The sequence below is a fragment of the Mastigoproctus giganteus genome, chromosome 8 (genome assembly GCF_048544385.1).
Source record: "Mastigoproctus giganteus isolate SK-2022 chromosome 8, ASM4854438v1, whole genome shotgun sequence".
Lineage (NCBI taxonomy): Eukaryota > Metazoa > Arthropoda > Arachnida > Uropygi > Thelyphonidae > Mastigoproctus > Mastigoproctus giganteus.
Window position 1 is genome coordinate 163,128,470 of NC_143582.1, and position 25,210 is coordinate 163,153,679.

At 40.7% G+C, this 25,210-nt stretch overlaps 1 protein-coding gene across 1 annotated transcript in view; it reads right to left on the reverse strand.

Moving 5' to 3' along the window:
- The window catches only part of LOC150081975 (allene oxide synthase-lipoxygenase protein-like), a 117,687-nt gene that overhangs the window by 13,116 nt on the left and 79,361 nt on the right, over positions 1-25,210 (reverse strand). The window contains exons 9-10 of the mRNA XM_090379874.1: positions 13,036-13,128; positions 2,324-2,384 (exon numbers count right to left, since the gene is read on the reverse strand). Coding sequence (XP_090236000.1) covers positions 2,324-2,384; positions 13,036-13,128 — 154 coding nt within the window. The remainder of the gene's footprint in view (positions 1-2,323; positions 2,385-13,035; positions 13,129-25,210) is intronic.

Genomic DNA, 25,210 nt, shown 5'->3' on the forward strand with positions numbered 1-25,210 from the left:
TAATGACAGTACGCTGCTGCAACAGGATCTAGAAAAGTTGAGCAGATGGGCTGAGAGGTGGCAAATGAAGTTTAACATTGACAAATGTAAAGTACTACAGTGGGAAGCAGTAATCCCAGAGTAACGTATCAACTCTGTGGTACCACACTGACAGTGGTAGAGAATGAAAAGGATTTGGGGGAAATTGTGGAGGCAGATATGAAGTTTTCTGAGCAGTGCAGGCGGTCTGCAAGAGTAGCTCATGGTGTCTTGGCAATTATATACAGGAATTTTTCTAGCAGTGATAAGGAGGTGATTATCCCCTTGCATAAGACAATGGTCAGGCTACACCTTGTGTACTGTATACAGGTCTGGAGGCCTCATTTTAAGAAGAATGTAGAGCTGTTGGAACGAGTACAGAGAAGGGCAACAAGATTACTGAATGGAACAAAGGGTTGCTGTTACGAAGAAAGGGTTAAGTTTTGCAAATTACAGCGTCTGGAGACTAGGCACCTGCGAAGTGATCTGATTGAGGTGTATAAAGCCTTGAATGGTTTGAGCATGCTCAATGCTTAATGGGATTCTTCCTCTTGCTCAGAATAATCGCCTGAGAGGGCATAAATTCAAATTGAGGAAAGACGGTTGTAGGATAGATTGGCAGAAGTTTGCCTTTAGCCAGTGGGTGATAGCTTAAATAGATTCAAGGCAGAACTTGACAAATATTTGGAGTGACTGTATGTATGAAATTAGATTTTTTTTTTTTTTTTTGGCTGTTACTGTATAAGCTTTGTTTCTTGTACCATATACCTCTAATGTTACTGCTATTAATGCTAATTTTAATGTTATTAAAAAATAACAAAAATGAAACAAAATGCCAAGCAATCTTTTGGTTGTAAGCATCTACTTACAGCCAAAGGGTATTTTGAAAAAATACTATATAGAAAAAACAGTTTTTACTTTAAAATATACACCGATGAGCCAAAACATTATAACTAGCGAGTCGTTATGCAAATCGAAGCAACTGCACGTGAACCACGGCGCATGAGCGGATCAGGTCACGGTATAAAAAACACCTGATACTGAGTTAATCAGTGTTACTTTTGTTCTTCAGATGGGAAAGGCAGCGGTCTTAAACGAGTTTGACAAAAGCCAAATTGTAATGGTCAGACGACTGGGTCAGAACATATTCGAAACGGCACGGCTGGTCGGATGCTCGCGGTCAGCCGTAATTAGTTCCTACCGAAAGCAGTCCGAGGAGGAAAACCCACGAACCGCCGGCGAGGTATTGGACCACCACAGCTCATCGAATCTCGAGGTGAGCAAAGGCTCTTCCGGATGGTACGTGTCAACAGAAGGGCGACTGTGGTGCAACTCGCCGGTAATTGGAATGTTGGTGACGGGAATAATGTGTCACCACACACACACACAGCACATCGAACCCTGCTGAAAATGGGACTGCGTAGCCGCAGGCCGCTCCGAGTGCCCATGCTAACCACGGTTCACCGGCGACAGCGCCTACAATCGGCACGCGAGCACCGAAACTGGACCTTGAGTGATTGGAAGAAGGTCGTCTGGTCCGATGAATCACGTTTCCTGTTGCAGCATGTGGACCGCCGGATACGTGTGCGTCGTTTACCTTGGGAAGTGATGGTGCCTGGATGCACCGTTGGACGAAACCAAGCCGGTAGCGGCGGTGTCATGCTGTGGGCGATGTTCTGCTGGGATATCCTGCGTCCAGTCCGGGTACTTTGATGTCTACCACCTACCTAAACCATCATTGCTGACCAAGTACCCCCTTTGATGGCAACGGTCTTCCCCTCTGGCGGTGCCGTCTTTCAGCAGGATAATACGCCATGCCACACTGCCCGGATTGTTCGAGACTGGTTCGCGGAACATGAGGATGACTTCCACGTATTGCCCTGGGCTACAAATTCCCCAGACATCAATCCCATCGAGCATCTGTGGTTTGTGTTGGAACAGCAACTCCAATCTGCCTCGTTTCAATCACGGACCTTACAGAAGTTAAAGGATCTTCTGGTTACGTGTTGGTACCAGACACACAAGACACATTTAGAAATCTTGTATCGTCCATGCCTCGCCGGGTACGAGCTGTTTTGGCTGCATGTGGAGGACCAACATCATATTAGATAGGTGATCATAATGTTTTGGCTCATCGGTGTAAATATTAAAGGAAATCTTCATAGTATCCACGAGTGCTTTACTACTCTTTTTCCCTTGTATTGCAGGTTACGCAATTAAATACCACAAGGAAACATCTAAAGATTTTTAATTCATTATTAGAAAAACAGAAGGAATTTAATGAATGAATATAATCAATACTTACTTTTCGGGATTTAATCTCATTTGGAATTATGCCATGAATATTCATCCTCCACTGTTGTATTCTGTAATTCAAAAAAATATATTATATAATTTTACTCGAAATGAATTTCTCTCTCTCTCTCTCTCTCTCTCTCTCTCTCTGTCTCTCTGTCTCTTACTCTTACACACACACACACACACACACACACACACACACACACACAACCACACACACACAGAAACTGCCATTATGAACCTTTGAGGGTGATAGCATGGCTATGATATTTAACTTTCTACACTAATAAACGCCTGCGTTCGGATTCCATTAGGACTAGAAAAATTTTTATGGCTTTTCTTCACAACGTGGATAAGTTAATCGGTTTCTGGTGAGAGTTGTATGGATTTTGTCTGAGTAACACTTGATTTTTCATCCAGAAACACGCAAATAAACTATAGAATGCGCTTAATTTAAAGACTCAATACACTGGCACTCTTTAGCTTTTAGTTGCTTTACCAGCCATCATGTTATAATTAACGATGGCAGCGGGTTGTCATTATCAACCTTTTATTATATTACAGTATTTTTATTTATTTTATTATCATTATTTTTTTGTATAATATCGAATGTTGCGTCTTATTCTACATGATATATGTAACATTCGCCATTTTAAAACATTGGAATTCATGAGTACCTTCATCAGGAGTAAGTCTCAAGAGTTTTACACTCTCTTCTGAAACAGGATTGCCTGCGTTTTACAAGTTCGCTCTTTGGGATTGACGAGGAGTTTATTGAGCAATACAGTTATTAGGGAAAGTGGCTGAGTACTTCTGTGCCCATGAATGCATAGATACTGCAAAAAATTTAATGGATGCATATAACCAACAATTGATAAGCCAAGACATGAAATGCATGACCTGTGATGCATGAAATATAAGGAAACAAGGTCTCAAAAATATTAACTTCGAATGAGAAAATCAGCGAATGGAAAATCCAAGAACTCCTGTATTTATGCCTGTTTTCAGGTAGATGACGTATTTAATTTTGTGCACAAAAATTATGCTCTGGATCTGTTTTATTTTCCTTCATGTTTGCGATTTTAACAATCAATCAGTTTTCAATGCAAAATAGTTTTTCCGTATAACAGTATCCCTATGTAACAAGGTGATTATAAAATAACGTCCAGGATTTGAGATTTTATAGCTGTTAATGAGGGACACCTGGAGGTATGCCTAATATAAGAATATTCTAAAATTCTAAAACTCTTTCTTTGGAAAGAGTTGAAATTTTAGAATATTCTTATATTAGGCATACCTCCAGGTGTCCCTCATTATATCAGTGTGTCTGCCCGTACGGACTAACTCGGCCACAGAGTTGAAACAGCCCGTAAAAATTCCTTCAGGTTTAACGGAACTTGAACCTAGATTTTCCGCACGGTGTGGGAGTATAGTTACCTACAAGGGCGTGATGTGTTGTGGACGTTAGTGTTAATCATGAAGGAACATTGTGAAGTTTGCGATGTCTTTTTGTTGTAATTTTGTGCCAGTTTTTTTTTTTTGTAATAATAGTCATCATCCACTTGGTGGCCCAAACTTAAATGCAATTATGCGAACCTAACTTAGGATATCAGATATCTCGAGTGCATGTTTAATGTAGATATATTCCAAAATTCCAAGAACTGTATACAACCTTGAGAGATATAAAGCCTCAGACTGCGGAAGCTGTTTCGTAATTATCTTTTATTTATGTATGGCAACTACCTATTTCCACAGGTAGATCTGCTTATTTCGGGATGAAAACTGATCCGACATTTTGGAATGTGTTGATTGGTTAATTGTGTGGTGGGGAAGTTCTATGTCGCATCGACTACTTTGGTTATCGGTTCATGTAGCACAAGACGCCATCTTTGTTGCTAATTCTGTTTATTGTGTGTGTGTTCACTGGCGATTGCATGGGGGTAAAACGTGAAGTTACTCATGGGGAACGTTATTCGTTTTCCTGCCAATGATGGATGTTGAGCATAACCGGACCTGCAAAATTTACCATAATCGGACCTGCATTGGGCTGAGGAGAATGTATAGTATCGTTTGTAGGCGTGTGTGCATTGTATATATACTAAGTTCCACTTTATCAGCCACACTTACCTTTTCCATGAAATGGAGCTCTCATTCAGTAGCGGCATCACTTGTTCGTGTCTTGTGATGTAAAGGAGATATGCAGATCGTAGGGATGTTGTGTCAGTTCAGTGCAAGAATGAACAAAATGAAAGAGTTAAAGAGATTTTGAATGTGGAATGGTGGGTAGGGCCAATTGCGCCTGTACGTGTTTCTCGAAATACCCACTGATTTTACGCACGACTGTGTCTCGGGCGTATCGAGATTGGTCCAATAACCAAATATCATCGAGCCAATTGCGATCGTCTGGTAGCCGTTGGTTAGATGTTATCTCTTGTCATCCTCCATTTCCACAGTTGGTAGGATCGCCGTCCTCCTCACACCGGGCAGAAAAAACCTTAGTTCGAATCATTACGATGACGTGAGGAATTTTTCTGGGCCTTTTTCACAACGTGGCAGGTTAGACCGTCTCAGGCAAGGGTTTTCCTCCCGGAAACTAGAGTTTTTCGTCCAATAAACAGAAAATCGAACACAGAACACACGTAATTTATAGACAATATACACGGAACAAAATGGCCTTAGTCGCTTATGTTCCTAAAACCGAACAACAGCAACAACCTCCATTTACTGGTTGATGCGAGGAGCCAACGGATTAGCAAGACTTGTGTAGGGGTAACAGAAAGATTTCAGTCAGTCAAATGAAAACCTCGCACAAGAGTAGCGACTAAAGAGGCATTTCAAAACGCACAGCTCGCGGTACTTTGTTGTAGACTGGTTACCGCAGGTAATGACAGAACCGTGTTTCACTCCTATCGGTAAAAACAAGAAGGCACGATTACAGTGTGCTCAGAAACAACAAAAGTGGACAGTAGATAAACAGGAAAAATGTTGCCTGATCTGAAGAATTCCATTTTTTGCTATTTCATGGAAATGGCAAGACCAGAATATGGTGAAACCATCATGGATCCACGCTTTTCCTCCTATCAGGTGTCAGCAACGAAGAGGGGGAAGATATTAGCTTCTTTCAAATTTCTATGTGTCTGTAAATCATCCCAGGGACTCACATCCGGTGAGTATGGACTTGGCACACCCAGGGTCCTGACCTGGATATCATCATCATTCTCTCTCTCTCTCTCTCTCTCTCTCAGAGTAATTCTGGAATTTGTTTTGGCTGGTGCAGCATAAGCCTCAAGGCTTCCTTGCACCATATGGCTAATGATAATAATAATAATAGACTGAAGACTGAAGATGGCGAGTATTTCATGCTCGCCATCCAAGATCAGGTAATCAACACCAGGAACTATAGAAAATGCACAGCCAAGGAGCCCAGAATGTCAGATGACACATGTCGACGATGCTATCTGGCCTCAGAAACGATCCAACACATCACCGCGGGGTGCAAGGTAATCATCCAGACTGAGTACACTCATAGACATGACCAGGTAGCCAGGATAATACATCAGAAGCTAGCAAGGAAATACCAGTTGACCAAAGAAAGTGTACCATACTACAAGTACGAACACCAGGCAGTATTGAGACCCAAACCCACAAGCTGTACTGGGACCGCGCCATAATAACGGATAAGACCATCCCGCACAACAGACCGAACATAACCCTTGTGGACAAGATGGAAAAGGTTACCTACCTGATTGACATCTCAGTGCCCAACATTAGCAATGTCCAGAAAACCCAAGAGGAAAAAATTAGAAAGTATATGAACCTGAGACATGAGGTCAAGGAGATGTGGTATATGCAAGAAGTATCGACCATCCCGATCATCGTGTCAATCACCGGTATGGTGCCAAAGACTCTACATAGCAGCCTAGCATCAATAGGTCTCCCGGAAAACACCTACAAGGAACTCCAGAAAGTCGCAATCCTGAACACCTGTAGAATAGTCAGAGATTTTCTCGACCGACAGTAACTCCAGATATTACAACCACCCTGTGTACTTGGTAGCAGTACCCGTCACGGAGTGGAATTCCCCAATCAGGGAGATATAATAATATAAGAGCAACAATAATAAAAATAATAATAACTTCAGCGTATGATTGATTTGATTGTTTTAGTGGAATGAAGAATCACAGTTTGTGGTGAAAGAAGGCAAATCATGTAAGTCTCAACCAAGGCTGACACTATGCCTACAACGTGAAGTGTGCAAAAAGAAAGGCAAAAAAAAAAAAAAAAAATGTGAGAAGTATTCTACAATTTCGGTTGGTGACGGCAACCAAAAATCGAATTTTCCGCACTGTGTGCCAGCATGCTGATGATATCCACTGTAAAAAAAGCTTATAAAAATTCCTCCTGTTTTGAGGATTCGAACCTAGGCCTTTTCCATACGATGTGGAAGGACAACGATCATAGCCATTACGAACGAAATGCAAACCTGAAGGTCGAATTCAATTATAGTTACTCCACTAAACATTCTAATTCAGTTTGTTTGCTATCTGAGTTCGACTGTTGATGATCCTGCTCAGATAGCAAACAAACTGAATGAGTATTTTGCATCTACATTCACACGTGAGGAATCATTACAGTTTGAAAATGGAAGAAGGTTATCAAATTGTAGCAGTGTGCTTAATGATTTTGTAATAACTGAGAGCAAAGTGGAGGAGAAATTGTTGAAGTTAAACATAAGAAAGGCACCTGGGGCGGATGGGATCTATCCAGTTATATTAAAGGAGGCGGCAAAGCAACTAAGCAAACCCTTAGCCATAATTATGAGAGCATCCTTGGATTCAGGGGAGGTTCCCACGGACTGGAGATGTGCAAATGTATCCCCAATTCACAAAGGAGGTTCGAAGGGTGACACGAATAATTACAGACCAGTTAGTTTAACTTCTGTTCGGGGTAAAATAATGGAGTCACTGGTTAAAGATGCATTGCAGGATCATCTAGACAAGACTGCAGCAATAATTCAGACACAGCATGGGTTTGTTAAGGGAAAGTCTTGTCTGACAAATTTGATTGGTTATTATGATGTGGTCACAAAGGAACTGGATGCAAAAAATAATTTTGATATCATATACTTGGATTTCAGGAAAGCTTTTGACACTGTTGCGCATGGAAGACTACTGTACAAATTGGAGCAGAATGGTATTAAGGGTAAGTTGCTACAATGGATAAAAGGATGGTTAAGTGGGAGAAGACAGAGGGTGGTAATCAATGGGTGCTGCTCTTCGTGGACTAATGTTATTAGTGGAGTCCCACAGGGTTCGGTGTTGGGTCCACTGTTGTTTTGTATATTTATCAATGATATTGATGAAGGTATATCAGGCTTAATGTCGAAGTTTGCAGATGACACGAAGGTTGGCAGGGTTGTTAATGACAGTAATGGCAGTGTGCTACTGCAACAGGATCTAGATAATTTGGGCAGATGGGCTAAGAAGTGGCAAGTGAAGTTTAACCTTGACAAATGCAAAGTACTGCATATGGGTAGAAGTAACCCCAGAGAAACGTACCAACTGTGTGGTACTACACTTAAGGTGGTAGAAAATGAAAAAGACCTGGGAGTAATTGTGCAGTCAGATATGAAGTTTTCTGAGCAATGTAGACAGGCTGCTAGGGCAGGTCATGGGGTTTTGTCAATGATATATAGGAATTTTGCTAGCAGGGAAAAGGAGGTGATTGTCCCTCTGTATAAGGCAATGGTCAGGCCACGCCTTGAGTACTGCGTACAGGTCTGGAGGCCTCATTTTAGGAAGGATGTAGATTTGCTTGAGCGTGTACAGAGAAGAGCAACACGATTGGTGAGGGGAATGAAGGGATCCTCTTACCAAGAGAGGCTTAAGTTCTGCAAATTGCAGTGGCTGGAGACTAGGCACCTGCGCGGTGATCTGATTGAGGTCTATAAGGCCTTGACTGGGTTGAGCACGCTGAATTCTGATGGGATCCTCCCACTTGTTCAGAATACGAACCTACGGGGACATAAGTTCAAATTAAGAAAGGATAGATGTAGAATAGATGTGCGGAAATTTGCCTTTAGCCAGCGGGTGGTTAATTGCTGGAACAAACTTCCATCTGTCGTTGTGGAAGTTGATAGATTAAATAAATTTAAGGAGGAACTGGACAGGCATTTGGAGGGAATGGTGTGATTTTTTTTTTTTTTTTTTTTGGCTGATGCTGCATAAGCTCCTACACTTGCTTTCTTGCATCAAGTGCCACTACTACTACTACTACTACTAATTTTACAAATTTTTGTCTTCGTACCCTCTAACAATTCAAATCTGGACATCACTAGATTTAAGAAAAGAAAACGGTGTCTAATGCATCCAATGATTATAAAAAAATATTATGGAGAACAACTTGGCTATGAAAATTCCCGCTGATTTATTGACTTAATAATGGTATTAAGAAAAAAAAAAAAAGGCATGTAATCAGATTAAAACCATTTAATCTATATAATCAGCCAAAATTTGGTAGATGAGCAGGCCCAAAGATGCCTCCTTGGCGTCAGTGAGAAAACTATTTTTTTTCGTTGAGAATTTACATTATTTATTTATTATTAGTGTTGTTTCTAGTTTAGACTTGGAACTTAAATTTATAGATGGCGTTTATATTCATAAACGGTGCAGTTCGTCTGCGAGAGCATTAAGCGAGGTATTGAGAAGTTGGTCGGTCATTAATTAGTGTCAAATAGCAACTTTTAATTAAACTATTCATAGTGGTTTGGAATAATTCACGAAATAAGAGGTAAGAAACTTTTAATTTTGGCCAACTGTATGATAGTTATTAGAATTAATGGCATTTGGATTATTATCTAACAAACCTTTGAATTTTTTGACGAAACGATTGTAAGTTTGATTTGAGAAAAGCGTTACGTAGTAATACTAGATTATTTAATCTGAGAAACGACTATTTTTGTTGTTATTGTTTTTAGATAGCTAGTGCAGTTTTAAAAATTTCTTAAAATTCATGCAGCGAAATTGGGCAGTGGCGGATTTTAATCTTCATGCATGCAAATATAAAGAGAGAGAGATAGAGATTGCGAAGTGAGCAGCATTGTACCCGCGCTGAAATGGCTGCATTATTTTAATTAAGTTTTATATAGTCGCTATATAAAACTTAATGGTATATAAGCAGTCTTATTAGTATGAACCAGAGCAGTAGTGCTCAGTACGTTCTACGTTGATATAAATATTTGTAAAATAATAAGAGAAGTTTACCTCAGTATAATACGTAGAACACTTTCGTATGATACTCTCCAGCAATTAAAACGAAAAAAATCGAAAATCTTACATAACAGTAAAAAATAATTAAAAATGAATCGAACACAATTAAAAATTTAAATAGATTAATTAATCATAATTTAACATTTTTTCGTTAAATTTCGTTTAATTAATCTATTTAAATTTTTAATTGCGCTCATTTGATTTTTAATTTTGTTCATTTGATTTTTAATTATTTTTTACTGTTATGTAAGATTTTTGATTTTTTTCGTTTTAATTGCTGGAGACATAATACGGAAGTGTTCTACGTATTACATTGAGGTAAACTCTTATTTTACAAATAAGCAGTCTTGTGGGAAATAAAATTTTAATACTGGATATGAAATTATTTATATTTCTACACACTTTCTGGATTTTGGTTAACGTAAAATGTATTTTTAATGCAAAATTAAAATTCCCTTCAGGGATATTCGTTAAAATACTAGTTCCCACTTACGTTGAGTATCGTTAATTTTTTAGCAAAAAAAAAAAAGCAGCAAAATCAGTCCTTGTGAATTGGGTTTGAAAATATCACACACAGAACTTGCTTCAGGTGTACAAACTATTACCGTTGCAAATCACTACTGGAAGGAGGGAGGAGGCTTTCTTCCGTGACGACATCGAGTGAGCACAAATAAAAGCTTGGGGAGTATTTTTTAATGTTTATTCATCTAAGCGGTCGCTGTTGGGAAATTAGGATGTATAGACAATATGTTAGTTTATTATAAGTGTTAGAAGTCTCATACGCATCTGGAATGTCAAGTTTGCGTTATCTGGCCGGCCTAACCTATATTTCTCAACTGTTTAACTTATCTCAAAATATGTTCCGCCCTGTGAAATACAAATGTATTGCAACACCGTTCTCTCCTGTCTAAGATATTGAATTTTCTGACCGCACGTTTATTATTAATGCTTCATAAAAAAAAAAAAAAAAGTGAAGGCTCCAGCATTTTTATGGAAATCCAGAAATAATGCTCGATAATATTCTATCTTAGTTCTATTTTTCTCACTTAAATATTGCAGTCGTATTTGTTATCCGTATGTTAAGGACTTTGAATTTTGTAATCTGTCCTGAGAAGAGATACTCGCATTTATTATTTTTTTATTATAATACTGTATATAAGGCCATTTATGAATCTTGTAATGGGCACTTTGGCTATGATTATTGTTGGTTGTTGGGGAGACTGTATGACCGGTCTTTGCAAGTTGTCTTATTTCAAATTTTTTTGGGTACAATTTGTAAAGGCTTTGTAATTTTTCTCTTCTATTATGAAGAGATGTTCTTGTCCCCTAGGGAGGGGACCAACCTCTGCTATTAACTGAGTTCTTGGGATATCATGAATTACTCATTCGTAGAGAATGAGTGCCCGTCTTCACTCTCGACACAGGTACAGTTCCGGTCATCAGTCAGCCCCAAGGAAGTGAATTTTGCCTTTAGGGAGCCGTGACCTGTTAGTATAAGCCTTGTTATTATCGGCTATGTCAAGGGCTATCCCCAGAAATTCTGTGGGTATGCCCTTCTTAAGTCTGTATGTAATACAAGCCTCTTTTATCTATTTACAACTAAAGTGGGAGAGCGTCAGCCAGCACCTGCAGTGCCGGTGTGCTGACAGTACAGCACGCTCTGGTGATAGTGAAAGTATTGTCCTCTGTATTGTTTCTAGTTTATTCCTGTTTTTGTCTGGCCGTGCGGGTAAACCATGCACCGGCTGCATGGGCTATAACAGGTAAGAACACCGCACACTCAGACGTATAGTGTTATTTGTAATGCGGCTCCGGGGATTTCCACCAACTCCGCGTCAGGTAATGTGATGAATATAAAGCTCTGTGAAGGCCAGATTTATGTATGTTAGTGAGTGTTCGTGTAGTTTTAGTGTGGGGTTGTTGTTCATCCGGCCTCTTAGCCTAGGGCTCTCTGATTTTAAACAAAAATCTCCAGTTTACCAGCACTACGAGGAGGCGGGCCCGGCAGTAGGGAGTGTAAAACACTTGCCGGGCGAACCATGTGGCAGTCAAGGCTACAGACAGGGAGAGCCCAGTAAAGGGGGGAAAGGTGAAAATGGAAGATAATAGTGGGAGGCGGTTAAAGTGGTAGAGAAAAAGAGGGCAGTAGTGTATATACCCGCCTGGTTGAAAGGGGAGCAGTATAAGGCCCCCCCAGGACTGGATGCCAATCTTGCCCTGGGGTGGGAGTTGACAGGTGGCGGCGGAGTTACCCACCGCACGAAATTGTGGGAGAGGGAAGGGGATGGGGGAATTAGAGAACAACCAACTCAGGTGGTAAGAGAGAAAGTTCATAGGGAAGGATCCCTATGTTGGAGCGCCTGTTAGCTGCTCATTCCCACACTAGTCAGGGATAAGTCCTGCTGACCAGTGTCTGCGTCCCACACCACGCCGGCTAAATAGCTGCTGCTTGGGTAGGCAAGGGACCATGCTGGTCCATCTGTCCACCAGTTATTTCAGGAGGGGAGAGGGGGGGGACAGGCAAATTTTTCATTTGTTAGTCGATCTTTAGAGTGAGAGGAGTTTTATGATTTTTTTCTTCTGGAATTCCGGGTTTTCATGCAGTAAATAGGTAAGCCGCTGTAGAATGCAATCAATTTATAGACAACACCGACTCTTGGAATTAGTTGCCTTGTTCAGAGTAAAGCAAACACGCTGTTTTACTTAGGAATATCTTTGAGATTTTTTTTTTTTTTTTGCTTTCTTAAGAGAAACTAAGACTATAAGGTGACTGTGTATTGTCTATAGACTGCATATTTCCCCGAATTTCCAGGAGAGGGAACCGTGCAACCTTCACCTCGGTTACGGTGTAAAAAAAAAAAAATCCTCCGTCTCGACAGGAATTGAATCCAGGTCTTTTCCATTAATTATTGAACAGCGATCGTAATCACTGTGCTAACCTGCTCTCTGGTTAGTATGATTGGTTGATCAAAATTACTCTAAAAGGTTTCATGATTATTTGGCCGAAGGCATCAGAAAATCCTAGGAATAGAGAAGAATAATACGAATGAAATGACAATGAAAGAAGGCAAAAGTAAATTAAATACATTATTAAATGGAGATAAAATATTAACAGTAAATTGAATAAATAGAGGTAATATGTTAATAGTAAACTGAATAGATGGAGATATATTAACATCAGTTTCAACACAAGGCTACAATTTTATGTGGAACCTCTCCTACGGATATGGTTAATTGGCTATTCTCCTCCTACTTGGATCTACTTTAAAAGAACAAGTGTCTCTTTATATGAGCCACTTTATAATCAGGAAGATTAAATACAGAGTGATCCATATAAATACTATATGATTTAATGAATATCGGCAACTGATGTCATAGAAAGGTTTGGGACATCCTGGTTTAGTTTAAAATATTATATTTAGTAAACTTTATGAAAGACTATCATACTTACCCTTTTCTAATCAGTTGAAACATCCCTTGTCTTCCGACTGTCATGGTTTTGTCCACCCAACCGCCTTCAGAAATTAGCTTATCAATCCCTCTCCTGTTATCAACATGAAATCAATCAAATAAATGCTTTCAAATAAATAAACACACAGTATGTCAGGTACATAGATGAATTTTAACTGAATGAATAATGCATTGTGGAAACAATTTTTGAATTAAACAAATTAGGAAAGATACATATCACATAGTAGGCGCATTTCATGTTCTCATCTTAATAAAAATATATTAGTTGCATTTTATATTGTTAGCAGTTGAAGGTTGGGTCAAACATTTTCCAGATTCAGCATGTGTCTGTTCACCGTTAGTATTTTACACTTTTCAAGTGCCAAAAGCCATAAAGGCCGATTTTATTCACTAAAATATTGGAGAGTTCCCTGGTGTTGCACTCTGGAAATGGGGGCCCCTATATGTTTCATTATAATATTGCTCTATCCCAGAGAGCATGGAGTGTAAAAACCTGGTTTGAGAATATTAAAGTCCGACACGTCTTGGCTGGTACGAGTCCACTTGACCTGAATCCCATCGAACACCTTTGAGATGTACTGTAACGCCGGTTCAGTGCCCGGCCAACACACTAATCGTCTGCAGTGAAGGAGGAAAGGAATGCAAATTCCTGCTGCCTACTAAACGAACTGATCGAAAGTGTTATACGATGGATCACTGCTGTTATTGGACCTACATCTTATCAGTTTGTTCATTAAAGCTCATGTTTTTCAAAATGTAATAATGTCCGACTACTTTTTTTTAGGGTAGCGTATTGATTTTTCTTAGCGCAAAAGGGGAGAGCTTTCTCACTGAACCCCCAACATGTGCATTAGGATGAAACGGCTAAGCGAGTTGCTTCTTTTATTGATGAATCGAGGTTCAGTGAGTACGAAGAAAACACCATTCACCCAAATGTGCTTCCTGATACAGGAAAGCCCGAAAGTGGATTGACGCCTGTCAATCCACTTTCAGCTATTTTTAGGAAAATAGTCAAATCCGGAGAACCATTCGAGAATTATTTAGTTCTCGAGTTAGCGATTCTCCGAAATGGAGATGCTACAGCAGGCCAGTGGCATCTACATTTATTTTATACAGCATCTCCCATATTTATATCAGTTTTACCGGTATGTTGCAAGTAGCAGTGTTATGATCTCCGTCTTTTCATGCGGTGGGGGGAATGGGCTTGGTTAGATTCCTTAAGATGGATGAATGTTTTATGGGCTTTTTTTTTTACATCGTGGCTATGTTAGTCGGTGTTGGGCGAGTGCATGTTTGTTATTATCCAGCAAAACAGACAAATCCGCCATTTATAGACATAATACACTGACTCTTTTATACCTTCGTGGCACTGAATAAAAAACAAACAAAAAACAGTATATTTAGCTAGAATTTTCCTTTAAATATACTGCCTAAAAGTAAAGCTCAGAGAGTTTTGGCTGTTCCAAATGCACATTGTTTTTTAATGTCCATTTGCTGGAACAAACTTCCATATGTCATTGTAGAAGTTGATAGCTTAAACAGATTCAAGGCAGAACTAGACAAACATTTGGAGCGGGTGGATGAGCGAAATGAGAAGGGGAGTGTTTCTCATTCAATGATAGATGGAGTACTTCAGCATTTATTTTATTATTCATATATGTATGACTACGATAAGAATGCTCAAAATCCGGAAAATTTCAAGATCTAGCACGTAGTGCTTAGGTTCCAAGGTTACTGAATTGTGGAGGTTTAACTATACAGGGTGTTTCAGTTAAACGTTTCAGAACTTCTAAGAGGGGTAGGGTACATCCTGACAACTCGAAATCATATAGCAATGTGGGGTCGGAAATGCTTTCCTGAAGCGGTGTTGTACACAGAAGCACCATAAAGAAAAGACACCGTAAGTGAGAAATCGTTTTAATAATACATGAAAAGAAGCAAAAGGTACATGGATTAAAGTAAGTGTTCGAAGTTTCTTCCACGGGCTACAATGCACGCCTCACATCTCCGACGCATGGACATCCGAACATTCTGGAATACTCCAGGCGAATTTCGAATTTCTTCGGCAGCTACTGCGATTCTTGCAACCAGCTCCTCAGCATTGTCAACAGGGGTGTCATAAACTAGCGATTTCATATGACCCCAGAAATAAAAATCAAGACATGATAGGTCGGGTGACCGAGCAGGCCAACGCACGGGACCACTACGTCCGATCCACTGTTGACCAAATGTGACATCCAGGTAGTTACGAACATCTCCGCTATAATGGGCAGGGGCTCCATCGTGTTGGAACCACATTGTCTGTTGCGTCGATGCAGAAATCTGTTCATCTCTCAAAAGTTGTGGCAATACTTGCTGCAGAAAGATCAAGTAGATAGGTCCGGTTAGACGACACGGTAATAGGTAAGGTCTGATGAGGTGATCTCCCATAATACCGGCCCATACATTGACCGAAAGTCGAATCTGTGCTGCACGACGTCGCACGACGAATTCTGTGTACAATACCGCTTCAGGAAAGCATTTCCGACCCCACATTGCTATACGATTTCGAGTTGTCAGGATGTACCCTACCCCTCTTAGAAGTTCTGAAACGTTTAACTGAAACACCCTGTATAGTCAGATAGGGAGACGCGGAGAGTTTAAAATTGTAATAAGCTTTCTAATTAATGATCAATGTACTAGATTTCTAGTAAGAACTTATATAAAGGATACTGTACCGTTTTTTTTTTTTTTTTTTTTCTTTCACCAGGTGTGTGTACCCTAAGAATTTATATTGACATTTCGCGTTAGGGAGGAAATAATCCATATCCACTGCTGCACGGGTTTCTTATGCGTCCACACTGGGAACGTGGTACATGCTGGAAACAATTTTCGAGTGTGACTTCCTCAGTAGCTCCATCTTCTGCGGCAACCATTGCACTTAAATCTCTTTTTAACCGTAACTTGGACGCTTGTTACTTTATGAGCCACATACAAGGATATTCTTAGTAGAGGATTTTCTTCCGAAGTTGTGTAAGTTTTAGCACTTCTAAATAATATTTTTTGAGCCTTCTTTGGCCATCCTACCAATTCGAAATATGTTTTTATTTACTCTTCTTCCGATGGTGAGAGAGACTTTTTTGAGAAAAAAAAAAAAAATACATGGAAGACATTGCATATTATCCAGTACTAAGAGAAGAGATTACAGCGTCTGCAGGAAAGCATAGCAACACTGACAATAACAACAACAGCCGTAAGAACATCATAGTAGTATACAGCAGCGTTATTCTGCTTTTGTCACAGAGAATAATTTCACTTCCTGCATTAAAGAATTTCGCGAGCGGCATACAAAGTTATCGGACAATGCAATTACCTTGATATTACGAAAGTTGCAACAGGTGTTCTCAACTTAAGCTATGGGAAACTTGCAATATTGTCACGGTGTTTTGTCAGCTGCAACAGCAAACTTTTTTTTTTTTTTTTACAATACATTTCGCGAACTTTAGACCGTTTGTCTAAACAGTCATACGTAGAAAGAAAGAGGAAGGGTAGGGATCGACCTTGATGGCATCATAGTTTCTCACAGCAGATATTGTTGCTTTCCTCTACCTGTTACGCACTTTAGAGATACGGGGTGGAGTGGAAATAGCTTTTCGGATCTAAGTGACTTTATTTACGTAGAATACGAATAGGCTCAACGTCCAGTGACATCACTATAGGTGGTGACAACTGCTCAGGAACTAGGAGGACGTCTTTTCCTCTCATTTTCAGCCGTGATTACAATTATCCTCTTATTTTACTATTATGCATAGCGAATTATGTAAAACGCTTGTAAGAATTCAAAATTAAGCTTTCTTAATGTTCAGTATATTGAAACCACAAAACGCTGATAAAATCTTGGTCAACATCTCCTTTACATACCAGTTCTTTTACCATTTTGAAAAAAAAAGTTTAGTAATGACCATTTAAAAGAGATGTTAAAAGAAAAGAATCTTCGATACTTAACCCGTTATCCTTTGAAGGTGAGCAAGTAAGTGCTTTTTATGATGTGTGGTAGTAGCATAATGGAAGGCCCTACATTGTGGGAAGTCGTATCTGAAGGTGGTTCGAATAGCTTCATAAATATCAGAAAAAATAAAACATCTTAAAAATTTCATGTAATTTTACTGAAATATAAACTATAGTAGGTTTCTCTTAACGGCAAAATAAATACTTTTTTTCATGGGGGGAAGGAAATTATTTTCTACTGCAGCAGTCTTCGAACACTGATCTTGTGTTCGACTTTGTCACTTCTTCAGGAGAGATCAACAAGCTGGCAGAAAATACCATTTTTTTTACAGAAAGAACTTCTAAAATTAAAGAAATTTATTGGTCTAAAGCCTAACTTTTTTATTATTCAGCAAAGGTTTTCAGCTAAATGAAGATTGGGTCTTTATGCCCGCAAAAGCAAATCAAATTTTACACAGCATTATCCTGCAACAATTGCATTATTAACTAAATAATGCGACTGGGAAATGTCGTGCTGGTGGACGTAGACCTTCTCCATATAATTGTCAATGCATATAGGTGAAAGTTGTCTAGACCATCACCTTAGCAACAGCATTTGTGGCTTCATGCACAATAGCCGGTTAGCCAAGCCCGTGACACGTAAAGCAAGCCCAAACCGTTACAGAGCTGCGACCAGATTTAGCTACGAGGATGAAGCAGTCTGTATTTCATCCTCACATCATTTTTTTTTTTTTTTTCCCTACATGTCCTGTCTGCCAAATTTGACCAAAATGAATATCGAATTCAAAATACCGGTTAGTTCAGTCAAACACCAGCCAGTTGTGGAAACCCTATTATCTGCACTACTTTTCTTCTACATGTCTCACATCTGTTTATACTCCGGCACGACCACATAGGTTAGACCAGTTCGCAGCTAATTATTTGACAAAAATTTCTATCATTAAACGTATTTATCGATCACCTGTAATACAACCATGGTCAACTCAAAAGGTACTGCTCTACTTCCGCGTTATCCTATAAAATTATAAATATATCGAGAATTAATTAATAATAAAGCCCACTTTCTTATTAACAAAGAGTCTTAGTTTTTTTAATAATTTAGAATCTCAGTTAATTACAGGTGCGATGCAAGGCAAAATTAATTGCACTCTTTGCTAAAGTGAACCGCATACATAGCGTCTTTTTCGTTATTAAACTGTAGCATACACGTTGCAATTTAATTTTTATCAATAAATGCTTTTAATTATTTCATTAGTTTTTTTAAAATTTTTTTTTTATTTATCTTTATACTGAATTTTAGACGATCAGTGTTTGGGTCGAGACCCAATTACTGATCGCTTGAAACAAGTTAGAGGAAAACCTGTTACTTCATGTTGCATTTTCCTTGAAATTGAAGTGGATTCGCGATTTATTACTTGTTTGAAGAGATCTGATCTTGTCGAGTCCAGATCAGATCCTGTCGAGTTTCCGATATTCCGGTAAGAATTCCTTACTGGAATATACAGAACTCGGTTTATATTCATTAAAGCGAAATTTCGTTCTTTTACAATTCATATTAAAGTAGTTAGCGAAGTGGATTAAGAAACATAATTTTCTTAATATAAAATTTTATTTATGCTGCTATCTCTTGTATATAAAATAAATGTACTAACAATAGTAAGTGAAATGTATAGTGACACAATCAGTGGGAGGATGATGTTCTCGTCTTCGGCACGCTGCTGATTAGTATAGTTTCGCCAATTAAAGAAATATCCTAATTTAGCCCTAGAATGCGTATCCTTGTTTCATAAGTAGCGGATCTTTCTTACTAAATATAGCTTCATTTTTTTGGATGACTCATCCTGAAGTCATTTATTGTTAGGTAAGGTAAATGCATATAGTAAACTTTTTAACGATTTGTGTCATAAATCACAGGACACGAAATTGAAAACTCCAAATGTTTTCTGCTGCAGGTATTGCAGTTGGTGTTTGTAAAGTCTTTCGGCCACAGCTTACTAGGACATATGAATTACACCGATGAGGCAAAACATTATGACAACCTACTTAATATGATGTTGGTCCTCCACGTGCAGCCAAAACAGCTCGTACCCGGCGAGGCATGGACGCTACAAGATTTCTAAATATGTCTTGTGGTAAAAAAAAAAAAAAAAAAGATTAACTGCAGCCATTATCAACCCACTGCGGGATGGAAGCCTCCTCAACAATTCATGCTGAGGGACATGGACCATAATCTACCACGCTGGTCCAGTGCGGGTTGGCAGATCGACCGTATTCAGCAGTCAGGGGCTTGAACCCCGGTCTACTCAAAGAGCGTGTGTTACTGCACTCCCGCTCCTGACCACTCGGCTACGGAGGCTTGTCTTGTGGTATCTGGTACCAACACGTAATCAGCAGATCCTTTAACTCCTGTAAGGTCCGTCATTTGAGACGCCATAGATCGGAGTTGCTGCGCAAACCACAGATGCTCGATGGGATTGATGTCTGGGGAATTTGGAGGCCACGGCAATACCAGGAAGTCTTTCTCATGTTCCGCGAACCAGTCTCGAACAATCCGGGCGGTGTGGCATGGCGCATTATCCTGCTGAAAGACGGCACTGCCAGAGAGGAAGACCGTTGCCATGAAAGGGTCTACCTGGTCAGCAATGATGTTTAGGTAAAGTGTATAGATGTCTAGCGGTACCAGGGGTTCCTCCCATCTCCGCGTTGGTTTCATTGTAGGCGTACCAGTTCGCTGAGAAGGCCAGAGATTTAAAAGTGTGTGATTTTGTATATGTGTAGTGTTTCAAACTACTACACAGGTACACCGTGTAGACCAGGTACACCGTGTAGACCAGGTACACGGTAGTTTAAATTTTACCCTGGCAGGCCCTGGCACCTAGTTTCCTGAGATTTCACTGAATAGGGCCTAATAAAATAAAAAACTCGGTAAGGGTGAGCGCTGGAATTAGAAAAGCAAATTGAGGTTTATGCTGTTTAATTTGGACGAAATTACGTTTTTGCAGTTTGTGTTGGGTTATATGCTGGCTTATTAGGCAGAGTAGGGGGAGGATACTGAAGGCTGGGGGAAAGAGAAAAGTATAGGGACGATAGAGAAGGCGACCCCAGGATGTTCAGTGAGGCAGGCCCGTGCCCCACCAGGAGAAGAATAAGGATTGGCAAGAGAGGAGAGGAGACGAGACGAGACAAGACTGTCTCCTTCTCCCAGCCAGGGGAAAGGGAGTAAAGGTACCAGGCAAGGGAGCCGGTACAGATCGCCATCAGGCATTGGCAGTAGAGAACGCTGATATTTAAGTTGAAGTGTTTGGGTTGCCTGAGTGGAGCTAGGGGTTTCCCCCATTAGCCTCTTCATGTCTTCTTGCTATGGAACTTCTTATTTCCGACCGTTGTGTTGTCTGAGAGTAGTGTTATGTTCTGTTGTGTGTAATGGCCGGACCAGCAACATACCGAGTGGGGGGGGGGGCAGAGACACGGGGTATCTTCCCCCACCACTGTGCCACGTGGCGGCATGCCGGATACTACTATCATCTTGCCGAGTACCTCCAAAGAACTTGGAAGCGTTCGAGGAGGGGTAGAGTGATAGAAAGGGGACAGATCTAAGGAAAGGTTTGCCCTAAATAGAAGAGATGAGTAATTTAAGCCAGTTAAAAGTGTATCCCACTCAGGGCAGTGGGAGAGTAAGGAGGAAGAGGAGATTTAAGTAGTGTCTTTATCAGCCTAGTTGTTGGCAGTGTGAGGTTGGCGGTTGTCAAGGTCTGTCTCGGTTTCCTTCTCTTCTGAAGGCCTCTCTTCTAAAAAATGGCTGTGAAGTTATGTGGCGAAAGAATTGAATTCTTTAAAGTTAGTTTCAGTGGTTATCAAGTTTTCCTTGTTTATTAGTGGTAAGGTGTAAGGTATATTGATGTCATGCGGCACCAGGGGTTTCCCCCATCTCCGCGTTGCTTTCATTGTGGGTGTACCAGTTTGCTGGGAATGCCAGAGATTTAAAAGTGTGTGGGTATTGTACATGTGTAATGTCGTGTACCGTTCTTCATCTGGTCATTTAGCCGCTGGACCCCTGTTGGAGCCCAACGTTGCCCCACCTTCGCCCCGTGGAGGCAGACCAGGAACCCAGCAGACTTAGTTACTCTGCTTAGTTTCCTGAGATTTCGGCGGCTAGGACCTTAAAAAAAAAAAAAAAATCATAATATGTATGTATATGCACATGTATATACTCATTTCACTTGTCTGCATACATCATATGTTGTATGCCTATACACACCGAAGGCGCCTCCGTAGCCAGGTGGGAAGGAGCAGCAGTGCGTAGCACACGCTTCTTGATTAGACCGGGGTTCGAGCCCGTCACCACCAAATACGGCGGATGCGGAAAGGTCAGGGAATGACCACCGCATATCCCGGAGCAATATGGCCTTAGTTGCTATAATGCTCCTAAAAAAAAAAAAAAAAAAACCAAAGCCTATACACACCGCTGGGGGGTTTGATATTACATAGATGGATAGGCCGAGACTGGGCGAAGATTATTTTGAGTGTTGCTAAATTTAGTGTGTGGGGCGTTCGCATTGTATATAGATAGAGTAGGAGGGGAGACAGAAGACTGAGGGGTAAAGATAGAAATATGGGAGCGATAGAGAAGATGCCCCCAATTGGTCAGTGAGGCATGCCCATGCCTCACCAGAGAGGAAAGGGGAGGGGGTTCGGCGAGGGGACACAAGGAGTCTCCGCCCCGCCGTGGTAGGTTTGGATTGGTGGTATCGTATCCACCAAGGAGGACAGTTCTTGTCTGAGGTCTTGATAAGTATAGCACTCGTTGAGGATATGCTCAGCCGATTCTGTCTCGCCGCAGTGGCAGTTTGCTGTCTCAGCCAGTCCTAATTGGTTCAGTTTAGCATTTAGGCTGCCGTGTCCCGTCATTAAGAAAGTTGCATGAAGTCCGTGTGCCAGCCATAACTTCTCCTTCCTAGTAATTTCTTGCACTTCCGGAAAGTAGTGCTTGGTTGTTTCACCAACACGATCCATGTTTCTTGCCATCTTTCCTTCAATTTATTTCTTATTCTTGCTAGCTTTACTTTTTTGTCTGCCTGCAGGTTAATGGTGATATCATCTAGAGTTGTTTGTATGTTCTTGTTTAGCCTGTATTTAAGGTAGCGGTACTGGATCTCAAGATTGGCTGGCATTTTTCCTAGAAGTGCTTGAAGGGCCATTGTGGAAGTCGTGCTGCATGCTCTGGACATGGTTAGTAATGCCAGTCTTTGTGTTTGTTTTAGTTGTTTTATCAGCCCTACCTTGTTAGCTCTGAAGCCCCATGCTCCTGCTCTGTAGGAGAGGGTGGATAGAAAGACCAGTTATAGTACAGCCGAGGGTGTGGGCTTTTAGGCCTCACTCTCGCCTGGTTATTTGTTTTTTTGCCATTAAGACAGTCTTACATTTTTCTTTTATATGTTTGGTGTGAGGGAGAAAGGTGAGTGACTCGTCGACTATGATTCCTAGGTATCTTGCTGTTTTAGTCTACTTTATTCTCTGGCCCATAAATTTAATTTCGGGAGGACGCTCTGTCTAGTTTTCCTTTAATGAGCATTTGTGCTGTTTTCTTTGTGGATACTTTTAGCTTGTTATTTTCTGTCCATTTTGCAAGTTCCTCCAGAATTAGGTTTGTTCTGGTCTCCAGTTCCTTTCTGGAGTTGCCAGCCGTCACAATGGTCAAATCATCCGCATAAGCTATGGTTGTGGAAAGTGGAAAGGATTTTCTTAGCCTGGAGTCGAATAATAAATAAATAAATAATAAATAAATAAATAAAAAATAAATTTTCTGTTTATACTCCGGAACGACTAAACGGTCAGAGGAGTTCACAAAATAGACAGAATACAAGAAACAGCACCGTATTTAGCAGTCACGGGCTTGAACCCCGGTCACTCAAGGCACGTGTACTTATGCATCCGCGCGCCTAACCACCAGGCTACGGCAGTAGGTTCCAACACAGTGGATCCAATATTGAGCCCTGGGGGCAGCCTCTGGTGACTTTCCGCCTGATCTCTTGGACACCACTTCTCACTATCACTTCACGATTTGAGAAGTAGTCGGACAGCAGGAATAGAGGGATGCTGAGGTGGTAACCGCCCTAGGGCACTTTGGCACCATAATGTGTCAAAGGTCCCCGCGAAGTCCACAAAGAGAGCAAGCAGTATTGACAGCATTGACAATATACAGAGACATTGCATACAGCTATCCTCTGTCCACGTCCCGGGGTAAAGCCGTATTGCTTAGGTGAATATAGGCCTTTTGATTTATAAGTTTTCATTAATCTAGCTGCGACCACTTTCTTCAGAACCTTGCCCAAGACAGGAAGGAGGGCGATCGACCGGTAAGGTGTGGGGTCCTGCTCTGGGTTGTCCGGTCCTTTCAAGATTATTTTAAGGGTTGCTGATTTCCAAGTCCTGGAAAAGGTGCTGATGAGGAGGCAGGAGTTAAGGGCACCTTGGATGGCCTGGGAGACCACCTTCCGTACCCTTTTCAGGACCTCGACTTCAATGGTATCATGGCCCGGGCACTTCCCGCTCCTCATCGTGGTGCTAGTTTGGCCTATTTCCTCATTTGTGAAGGGCGGCTCCGACGGAGACCCTCCGTAGGACATTTCCCTGTTCAACTTCCGTTTGATAGGGATTTCGTTCTACTCTGTGTCTTGATACGTGATTGCGTCCAGTATAGCGTTAATCGTTTCTGTCCATTGCTAGTGGGGGTGTTTCCCTGCACTTCTATTGTAGCATAGATTTTTGGAGAGGAAATCTTGCTGTTTATTATTTTATAAACTAGACCCCGAGGATCTGAATTTCCTTTAGTTTGGATCAGTTTTTTCCAGTTTGTTCTTTTTTGTTTTATGTTTTGGTGGTATTTTCTTCTTGCCTGCCTGTGTCGTTGTTGTAGATTTTGTATTTCTTCCTGGGGTTTGGTTGGGTCCCGCCTGGCTCTTTTGTGTTCCCTTCTGATGATTCTGGTTTGGTGCTTTAGTTCGGTAAGGGTTGCTGTTCACCAAGGGACGTGATATTTTTTTCTTCTTCGAAGCCTCATGGACGCCTTGCATGCAAGGTTTTTTATTATTTTTTCTTGTAGCTTCTCTATATGCTCCTCTGTTGTCAGAGTTTGTATAGTCTGTATGTTTTCATTTGTCAGTTCCTCCTTTATGGTGGGTTCGAACACCTTCCCGTTAGTTGACCTCGTTTTAAATTTGATTTGGTCTGTTTGGTCATTTATAGAATGTCCTACTCCTTCTGTGTCAGTGAATGTGATCGCGTTATGGTCACTGGTAGTGGTATCTCGGTATACTTTCCAGTTTTGGATTTTTTCGCCTATTGTAAGAGTTGCCAGGTGACATCAATATATGACATGTCACGTGGCATGACGCATGTTGGGGGATGCCCTGGTGTATTTAGCACTTGGAGTCTGTGAGTAGTTATTAGCTCCTCCATGATCTGTCCCTTGTCATTAGTATGTGGACTATTCCAGAGAGTTGAGTAAGCGTTCATATCAGTAAGGATCAGGACACTTTTGTTCCGTAGTGTGTTTAAAGTCACTTCCAGGTAGTCGGCAAATGATTGGATTGGGTACGTGGGTTGTGAGCATTGACAATACAGAGACATTGCATACAGCTGTCCAAAATCCCCTTCTAGGAAAGCACAGACTGCATGCGTTGTGCACAGAGATGTGACCCTGGTCACTGTTATGGTCGGATCCGCTATTATGATGGCTGCCCAGATTGTCCTTACATTGCCTCCTTGCCCCACTGTGCCGGAGTTTGACTGTATGATTCGATATTTCATACAAAGTTAAAGGTGGTATACCTTTAACTTTTCCCTTGTATGAGCATGGCTCTTGCAGTGCCGCACTTGTATAGATTGGTCTGTTAGTTTTTGTCAGGTCTTTGGTTACTGCAATGAATCGCTGGCAGTTTAATTGTAGAATTTTAAGGTTGCTTGAGTTTCTACGTCTTGCCATGTTATTTCCTGATTGTGTGTTATTTTTGGTTTACAAATTCAACGATTTTTATGTATTCTGGGCATTTAGGATCTTTGTATGAGTGATTTTGAGTTCTTTTTTCTTCTTGTGCAGCAGGGCCAGTTTGGTGGCCTTTCTATGTTAGGACAGTCTTGAATATTATGTCCATCCTGGGCACAGTGCC